General features: G+C 37.4%; 1 protein-coding gene across 1 annotated transcript; it reads left to right on the top strand.

Annotated features, from left to right (window-relative positions):
• The first annotated feature begins 1,573 nt into the window (after nucleotides 1-1,573).
• On the top strand, nucleotides 1,574-9,771 carry LOC127645434 (gastrula zinc finger protein XlCGF57.1-like). Its single transcript, XM_052129052.1, has 4 exons — nucleotides 1,574-1,660; nucleotides 3,227-3,303; nucleotides 5,095-5,378; nucleotides 7,418-9,771. Exons 3-4 carry the CDS (start codon nucleotides 5,282-5,284, stop codon nucleotides 8,599-8,601), a joined length of 1,281 nt encoding a protein of 426 aa, XP_051985012.1. The 5' UTR covers nucleotides 1,574-1,660; nucleotides 3,227-3,303; nucleotides 5,095-5,281; the 3' UTR covers nucleotides 8,602-9,771.
• Nucleotides 9,772-10,146: the final 375 nt, after the last annotated feature.

Genomic DNA, 10,146 nt, shown 5'->3' on the forward strand with positions numbered 1-10,146 from the left:
CTAAATCTCCACTTTAACTTTTACTTTCAGATGTTGTTATTTTTAACAACAACGAAAAAGTTACATAGTGTAGCTTTAAATACAGAAGGCTATGAGTGTGTGTTATTTATGGAGTAGAAGAAAATGCCCTCATGTCCTAAAGTAATGTTTACCAGTCTTTATTTTACTCATAAACCAAAAAGTATTATTAGAACCCATAGTAAAATCCTGTATGAACCCATGGTGAATTAGCCAACAAACTGACGTCACGGCTGAACAGCGGTTAGTGTTCCACATAGTGCCGTTAAACATTAAACACAGGGGGAACAGACTTCGACAAAGGGCAAACATAAGGTGAACAGACTTCGTCGCAACACAGTGTGAGTTACAATGGTACTAATATAACATAAAAATTCCACACACACACACATAGAACTGACAAACACCCTGAGGTGCAGTCTTATGGCGCTAAACACACAACAGCCCAGATCACGCACTGCACACAGTCATCGTGTTGGATCCAGGGTTGCCAGATGGCAGCAAGGTTTTCCAGCCCAAAACCTCGTCAAAAACTGCGAGAATGCACAAAAAACCGCCCAAATTTGTATTGGCTTGTTTCTCGCTATGGTTTCTCATTTAAACACATGATAATTATTAACGAGTTTTAAAATTACCCATTGGTCCGTGTACTTTGCGTCCATTCGTTTTCCTTTTTTAACCTGTAATCAAAAATTAACGGTTGTTGTATTTTTAAAATGCAAAGTTGAACACCAAAATTTTAATTTGAACTGCAAATGCTGCTGTTAAAATATTTATATATATGCAGTGCTGAATGAGAAGAGCCATGTCTCTGGAACAATACAGAGAGGTGATTTAGGCTGTGGGTGATTTTTAGGCTAATAATAATAATGACAATTATTAATGGTGTTTATAAATGAGTTCACTTAAGACAGTAATATGTGTATCATAAAATAATTTATTTTTATATAACTTAACATTTTACAGTTTTTGAAATGTTTTTGTTTTAGGCTTTCTTTTTTATATGTGAAGTTAAATATCTAAGCATTGTAGGCCTATATAAGGAAAATAAGTTTGTGAATATCGTTTCACCAGTCTAAAAACGAATAAAGAAGAAAGCATGTTTTTCATTATTCAATTAGGAATTAAAAAAGGAAAAAGGAATGGACGCAAAAGTACATCGACCTTAGACTTAGCCTATCCGTGCGTGACGTGAGCTGAAGGGAGGGAGTGTCTGTTGTGAGTTTAGGGGGCACGTCAGCCAGACCTGTAGTGTGTGTGTGTGTGTGTGTGTGTGTGTGTGTGTGTGTGTGTGTGTGTGTGTGTGTGTGTGTGTGTGTGTGTGTGTGTGTGTGTGTGTGTGAGTGAGTGAGTGAGTGAGAGTAGGCTACTGAACAGAGAGTCGCCGAAAGAAGGATCTGAAGTACCGATGTTTCGGGTACAAAAACCCGCCGAACTGATCCGAAACCAGCCCAATTTTTATCCACCCGCCCAAACCCATTTTTGCCCGCAAAAAAGATTGCAAAACCGCCCAATTGGGCTGGAAACCGCCCAATCTGGCAACCCTGGTTGGATCCACAGTGCACGGTAGGGGGCGGTATGTGCTCGTGGCGCCAAACCACCAATAAACGAGGAAGAAAGAGGCTCCTTCGTCTGCTGTAAGGTTTGTGTTTTCATATGCAAAGTACTTTTAAAAGTGACGCGTTTGTTATTTTTTGAAGTGGTTTATTGTTCTTGGCAAATATTTGATCTTTCGTATTGCTGAAGCGTTTACAGCTAAGCTGCATATAAAACAAAGACAGTGCAACACAATATTATACTACATAATCAGGACAAAAAGACAACATGTATAGTTGACAAATAAGGTAAATAGGATACTGTTAAATGGTAAAAATGAAGTTACACATAAAGGACAAATAAATACCAGAACGAGGCATAGACAGTGAGCTGCTATCACACAGCAGTCCTTGTGTTCAGTCCTCATGAGAAAGACATTTTTATTGTTTGTTAGTCAAATGTGCTTTGAATATGTTTGATTTTTTTGGTCAAATTTTCCCCGGATGTCTTTGTATTGTGTGGATTTAGTTAGAACTGCAGCTCTGTTGTGATTTAGCTTTGATCACTGTGTGAAGTGATATAAAAGATCAGTTGCAATAATAAGAAATAATTATGACACTATTAAAGTCCTCCTGCTTTGCACGGGTCTACTTCCCTGACGATTGGATCTTTAATTTATCTGACGTTTTGTGCTTCATTGAGCATCTGTAATGTAACTGCAGAATATTTATTTTGAATAGTACACTGTAACGGTATTTGATTATTGAGAATTACCTGTAAAATATACAGTAACATTTTTTATATATATATTTTAAAAGATAATACAGTAGTTTTTACAATAAAATGTTGTAAAAAATAAACGTGTTTAGATGTAAAAAGTATGATTTGTTCCTGTATAATTAATGGTATACATGTACATTATTTTAAACAAAAGAGCACATGTACTTTTACAGTAAATTATTATTAAAATTACTGTAAAAAAAAATAATCGAGCATTCCCACATGACCATTTTATAATATGTTATTGGAATTGTTTCTTATTTTTTATATTAGTTATGTACATCGGGGTGTTATGTGTTATATTGAATGTAGTTTAGTTAATATTTATTATTTTGCATTATTTTAATTTCAGACGTTACTCTGATGGTGTTCAGTGTTTGCGTGAGTGACGCTGAGCGCTGTCTCTACATGTTTATTGGTCATTGTTCCTGGTCATCATATGCTTTTCTGTAAATACTATGGTTATTAACAATATCTTATAAAGTAAAAAGCAGATTTCTACAGTTTCAGAAGGTTAATATCAAGTTGATTTAAATGTAAATTTAACAGATTTTTTTTGTTGTTTTTACAGTGCCATCGTGGTCGTGTAAAATACAACAGTTTAAACTGTAAAATGTACAGGTTGTTCTGTAAATTTGTTTCAATTTTTACTATATTTTTTACATAATTATTCTGGCAACCACAGCGTATGTAAAATGAGAAGGCTCATCTGTGTTCCGGATGATTGTATTTTCTGACATTTTGTCTATTGACAAGAGCCAGATCGCAAAAGACATTTTGTGATAGTGGGGGTTCCCTCTTACATCATTCTCTGGAATTTCCCCAGTGCACATGCAGACACGATGAGCAGTAGTCAATTTTTTAAATGTATGTGTTCTTGTGATTCGTTTAGATGGTTCATATACAGCTCTGGAAAAAATTAAGGGACCACTGCAAAATGATCTGCATATCTGGATATACCATTTATAGGTATGTGTTTCAGTAAAATTAACATTTTTGTTTTATTCTATAAAGTACTGACAACATTTTTCCCAAATTCTAAATAAAATTGTCATTTAGAGCATTTATTTGACAGCTGGTCAAAATAACACAAAAGATGCCGTGTTTTCAGACCTTGAATAAGGCAAAGAAAACAAGTTCATATTCATTTTTAGACAACACAATATTAATGTTTTAACTTGAGAAGAGTTCAGAAATCAATATTTGGTGGAATAACCCTGATTTTCAATCACAGCTTTAATGTGTCTTGGCATGATCGTTAACAGTCTTTCACATTGCTGTTGGGCAACTTTATGCCACTCCTGGTGCAAAAATTCAAGCAGCTCGGCTTTGTTTGATGGCTTGTGGCATCCATCTTCCTCTTGAACACATTCCAGAGATTTTCAGTGGGGTTCAGGTCTGGAGATTGTGCTGGTCATGGCAGGGTCTCTATCTGGTTCTCCTCCATCCACATCTTGATTGACCTGGCTGTGTGACATGGAGCATTGTCCTGCTGGAAAAAACAATCCTCAGAGTTGGGGAACATGTCAGAGCAGAAGGAAGCTAGTTTTCTTCCAAGATAACCTTGTACATGGCTTGAGTCATGCATCCTTCACAAAAACGAATCTGCCGGATTCCAGAAGATCATCACCGATTTTCACAATCAGTGCGAGACACTGTGGCTTGTAGGCTTCTCCAGGTCTCTGTCTAACCATTATATGACCGGGTGTTGGGCAAAGCTGAAAATTGGATTCATCAGAGAAGATGACCTTACTCTAGTCCTCTACGGTCCAATTCTTATGGTCTTTGGTAAACCTCAGCCTGGCTCTTCTTTGGTTCTCATTGATGAAGGGCTTTTATCTAGCTTTGCACAACTTCAGCCCTGCCCCTAGAAGCCCATTTTGAACAGTCCTCACCGTGCACTTCATCACAGCTGCCATTTGCCATTCTGTTTCTAGGTCACTTGATGTCATCCTATGGTTGTTGAGTGACATTCGAATGAGTTGGCGGTCATCCCGATCAGTTGTTTTTGCCCTCTTCCGGTCTGTAGCTTTGTTGTCCCCAATGTCTGCTGCTTGCGCCGGGTGTTTAAAACGTATGTAAGTTTAAAAAAGGTTTTGGAAAAAGCCCTTAATAATGTACTAAAATGTGTTACAGGAAATTGTTTAACATGTCTACACAAAACCCTTTAAAATATTTTGTTTATGCTTATTAAAAGAAAGAGTCTTCGCTGTCGTAAGATGGGATGAAAAGTGGGTTCAGTAAAAGTAAAATAATACATAGAACCAATTCTGATCACCTTTTCTTTAGTTTTTAATGCCAGGAGAATGTAACATAATATGACACAATGATACATATATATGAATTCACATTTGATAATCCTTTTTAAAAATATAAAATATGGGCTAGACTATGCAGAGAAAAAACACAGGTCTTAACATTCTTTAACATTATTGCCACAAACTGAATGGTCGTGACATTGGGAGAGACTTCTGTGGGCTCAGCTCTGGCCTATATATATATATATATATATATATATATATATATATATATATATATATATATATATATATATATATATATGTTATATACGCCCTTAGCGATGTAAAGTTGCTAATGACTAATTCACGGTGTGATTGCAGCGGTACTAAGCCTTATCTGGTTGATTTGTACTTTACAAGGCCGAGCTATGGTTATACGTGGAAAAAAGGGAAATGGGATTTTCTACAAAAGGTGTTCTTGTACAAATTAAGGAATTTGGTCACTTTTTTTTTTTTGCAGATCAGCTCCTCCATACCACACAGCGATCATGATTCACCTCTGCAGTGAAGACACTCCCACAGCAATTCACCAATAAATGCTGTGATTATTTCCATCATCCAACAAGTGAAGAAAGAAAAAAGTGGTTTATAAAGAGGAACAACTCCAAGTGTGAACCACTGAAGTTTACTGGCATACTATTATAAAAATGCAGTGTGTTAAAGAAGAGTTTAAAGAGGAGAGTGAAGACATCAGTATAACAGATACATGTAGAATTAAACATGAAGATACTGAAGAACAAAGAGGTTGGTGTTCAATCTTGATTCTTCATCTTCATTGAGGAACAAAGGAATATTTTGGGTTCAATAAAGTTAAGCTTAATCGACAGCATTTGTGGCATAATATTGATTACCACAAAAATGTATATTGAATCACAGTGGTGGGTAGTAACGCACTACATTTACTACATTACATTCACTTGAGTGATTTTAAAATTAAATAAATGTAGGTACTTTTTTCTCTCACACAAGTACATTTCTAATGAAAAATGTACTTTTACTTCATTATAATGGGCGGCATTCCTGCCATTACATTACTGGGATTAATTTTAAATAATGCATAATTTATTGAGAGATTATTGAATGGGACTTTTACGACAGCGTAAATTTACACAGCTGCGCGTGCTGTCACAGAATGTCACGCAAGTCAAGTCCATCACTGCTGCAGCAACAATATCTTCAAAGTGAAGCTTTCTTTGCTCCGCACAGTGAAAAAACATTAGTTTCATCATGAAATGCCTTCATTTAACACCAAGAGAAGCAGATTTTTAAAGATTAAAATTTCAGCTCCAAATTGAGGCAGCACGCTGAGAGAAGTTGTGGCTCTAATTATAGTGTGGCCTTTTTTGTGTAATGTGATGGTAATTTTCAAGGTGATAATGTAACTGGGCTCTTGTGATGTCAGTTTTTAAGTGTATATTTTAAAATTTGCTGCAGTATATCAGTGCGCTTTGTCCCGCGTCCTGCATGTAATAAGCAGTATTTACGCATTTACACCACACAGCTATTTTGAGCTGATTAACTGTATACGTCCGTGTAAACATCCACGTTAAGTGTAAATGCATTTAGCTCTGTTGAACATATAATAGACAACTGGAGTGCGAACAGACAGTAGTTCTGCTCGTGCACAGTGAGGTGCGCGTGTGAGAAATGTGCAGGCGCAAGGCAATGACAAATAGAGTGTTGCGCAACCGGGGTTGGTGCCCTACGCAGGCTGTGTATTTTGTGTTTAGGGAGCGGATTTACTGCTGTCCAGAACTAATAATCTAAATTCTTTCTACACTAAAACATTTTACTACGCTGATCTAAGAATTAAAATCTATGAAATAGCAAAAGTAGGCATTAATAAAGCATGATCTTGCTTTAGTTTATATTTCAGCATTATATATAATGTCCCTGTGGGACATTGCTCACGTTTTCACCGTTTCCAAGCCTCTCTTCTTATTGACATTCATACAGGTCTGACAAAAGCCCTTAAAGGGATAGTTCACCCAAAGTCAGCATAAAAGTAATCCATAAGACTCCAGTGGTTAAATCAATATCTTCAGAAGGGATGTGATAGGTGTGGATTAGGAGTGTAACAATTCTCGGTAAAAAAAACCAACCATATGGTTCACCACCCACGGTTCAGGAAGCATTGGCACCGCGGTCGGTTCACCTCAGGTTAAAAGATGCATTTGGTGCACAAGTTTTGTTCAAGAAAACAAAGCTTCAAACAGACAGGACACGTTCAACCTCTGCTAATGCACCTGAATGGATCTGTAGATGGATACACTCTACCTGTGTTTCAGTGTGTCAAATTGATGACATCACTGTTCTGTATGCGTTGTATGTAGTTGAAAATGGGAAGCAGTGAAAAAGAGTCACTGATAGAGAAGCCCCCTGCCTTTCTCCTTTCTGGGAACATTTTCTTTTTGCAGTCAATTACAACAGCGATGGTCAAAAGATGTTTACAAAACAATCAGTGTTTTCAGACATTGCTCGACACGAGTGCTGTATACTGTTAATAATGCGTGTTAATTTAAAACGTTTATGCAAGTTCTTCTAAAAACTTTTAAAAGAGTTTAAACAGAAGAATTAAAGCAAGTGTTTTTATATAATGTTAAACTTTTAACAATAGTTAAACAAACAAATGATACCAGAATCTTCATGAGAATTGCAGAACTAAACTTCAGCATATCAAAGATCACAAAGTAGACACTTTGCCTTTGCTGCTTGCTGGCAATAAATTGGGGTTTTATTGTACTTCTCTTTTTACATGTCTCAATTTACCCTCTTAATTTTAGATGTGATTGAAGTAAAAGAAGAAGGTCAAGGACTGAATGACGTGGAGGAGAAACACCATCAGTATCAGGCATCTGATCATTTCGTCACTGGTGAAGAATCTTCTACTGTCTCAAAGACTGAAAATAATTTCTTACAGAAAAGAACTCAAAAAACAAGAGGCAAAAAAACGTACACCTGCTCTCACTGTGGAAAGAGTTTTGCACAAAAAGGAACCCTTAACGCTCACTTAAAATTTCTCACTGGAGAAAAGCCTTTCACCTGCCTTCAGTGTGGAAAAACTTTTGTGCAAAAAGGAGACCTTAAATGTCACATGATAGTTCACACTGGAGAGAAATCTTTCACCTGCCATCTGTGTGAAAAGAGTTTCACACACAAAAAAAACCTTAACACTCACTTAAAATGTCACACCGGAGAGAAGCCTTTCTCGTGCTTTCAATGTGGAAAAAGTTTCACATTTAAAAGAGGCCTTAAGTGTCACATGACAATTCACACTGGAGAGAAGCCTTTTACATGCCCTCAATGTGGCAGGAGTTTCAGAGACAGAGGACACTTTAAGAGTCACATGAGAATACACACTGGAGAGAAATCTTTCACTTGTCATCAGTGTGGCAAGAGTTTCACACACAAAAGAAACCTTAACACTCACTTAAAACGTCACACTGGAGAGAAGCCTTTCTCGTGCTTTCAATGTGGAAAAAGTTTTGCATTTAAAAGAGACCTTAAACGTCACATGCAAATTCACACTGGAGAGAAGCCTTTTACATGCCCTCAATGTGGCAAGAGTTTCAGAGAGAGTGGACACTTTAAGAATCACATGAGAATACACACTGGAGAGAAGCCTTACACATGCCATCAGTGTGGCAAGAGTTTCACACAAGTAGGCCATCTCACACTTCATCTGCAGTATCACTCTGGATTGAAGCCATTTAACTGTGATCAGTGTGGCAAAACATTTATGCTGGCATCACATCTAAAGGCACACTTGATTACTCATACTAATGAGAAACCTCACGTGTGTTCGTTTTGTGGAAAGAGTTTCGATACATCATCAAACCTGAAAACACATGTAAGAGTGCATACTGGAGAGAAGCCATACCACTGTACTTCATGTGGGAAGAGTTTCAGCTCATCAAGTAATCTACAGACTCATTTAAAAAAGCATTGTCCAAAACTGTCATTGTGACAGGTGAAGCGAATAACATTTATTATCTCATTGCAATGGCACCTGTCAAGGGGTGGGATATATTAGGCAGCAAGTGAACAGTCAGTTCTTGAATTTCATGTGTTGGAAGCAAAAATGGGCACCCGTAAGTATCTGAGCGACTTTGACAAGGGCCAAATTGTGATGGCTGGACGACTGGGTCAGGGTGTCTCCAAAACGGCAGGTCTTTGCAGTGGTTAGTACCGACTGAAAGGGGTATAAGGACGGACAATCGGTGAACCGGCGACAGGGTTATGGGCACCAAAGGCTCATTGATGCGTGTGGGTAGCAAAGGCTAGCCCGTCTGGTCCGATCCCACAGTAGAGCTACTGTAGCAGAAATTGCTGAAAAACGTAATGCTGGCCATGATAAAAAGGTGTCAGTACACACAGTGCATTGCAGCTTGCTGCGTATGGGGCTGCGTAGCCGCAGACCGGTCAAAGTGCACATGCTGACCCCTGTCCACTGCCGTAAGCGGCTACAATGGGCACGTGAACGTCAGAACTGGACCATGGAAGAATATTATTCGGACATTAATTTCCCAACGCAGTGCGCACCCGTGTGGGAGTTTCTGCAGACCGTTGTCTACAAACTCACAGGACCAGAATCCCCTTCAATAAGACTGCTACGTGGTTATTTGTCATGCTAAGCAGTACTGGAACCACATTTGTTATGTGAGTTTGTATGAAGAAGAAAGTTGTCAAACCTACCTTAAACAATTTATTTATATATATAAATATATATTTTAGCTGTTAGATGCTCCACTATCTTCACCAGCTGGTTGCAGAGGTTGACCAAGCTGATAATGCATTTTTATACGTGTGCCACTGTGTTCTTGTGCCACTTTCTGTTAACCTTATTGTTGTAATGTTAAATGTACTGTTGAAACAAAGCTATTTATGTAATTTTTTTTAAGGTTTGTTAGCATAAATTGGATGAATTGAGATGGTTTATTTGCTGTTTTATTGTTTAAAGAGAATGAAAATATGCTTATATACTTATGCTTTCTCTATAAAACACGATTTCTATTTTTTGTCTGTGTATAGTTACAATAATGGAAGGTAGTAAAATATGAAACTATGACATACTCTCTGCAGTAAAGCGAAGTAAACCTGAGTTGTTATACAGGTGAAACTCGAAAAATTTGAATATCGTGCAAAAGTTCATTAATTTCAGTAATTCAACTTAAAAGGTGAAACTAATATATTATATAGACTCATTACAAGCAAAGTAAGATATTTCAAGCCTTTATTTGATATCATTTTGATGATTATGGCTTACAGCTTATGAAAACCCCAAATTCACAATCTCAGAAAATTAGAATATTGTGAAAAGGTTCAGTATTGTAGGCTCAAAGTGTCACACTCTAATCAGCTAAACACCTGCAAAGGGTTCCTGAGCCTTTAAATGGTCTCTCAGTCTGGTTCAGTTCAATTCACAATCATGGGGAAGACTGCTGACCTGACAGTTGTGCAGAAAACCATCATTGACACCCTCCACAAGAGGGAAAGCCTCAAAAGGTAATGG

This window comes from Xyrauchen texanus, chromosome 6 (genome assembly GCF_025860055.1).
Source record: "Xyrauchen texanus isolate HMW12.3.18 chromosome 6, RBS_HiC_50CHRs, whole genome shotgun sequence".
Taxonomy (NCBI): domain Eukaryota; kingdom Metazoa; phylum Chordata; class Actinopteri; order Cypriniformes; family Catostomidae; genus Xyrauchen; species Xyrauchen texanus.

Bases quoted from the DNA above. Each gene is read 5' to 3' on its own strand.
- LOC127645434 (XM_052129052.1), top strand. From the start codon at position 5,282: ATGCAGTGTGTTAAAGAAGAGTTTAAAGAGGAGAGTGAAGACATCAGT. The intron at 5,379-7,417 runs GTTGGTGTTCAA...TCTTAATTTTAG, and splicing joins AGATACTGAAGAACAAAGAG to ATGTGATTGAAGTAAAAGAA.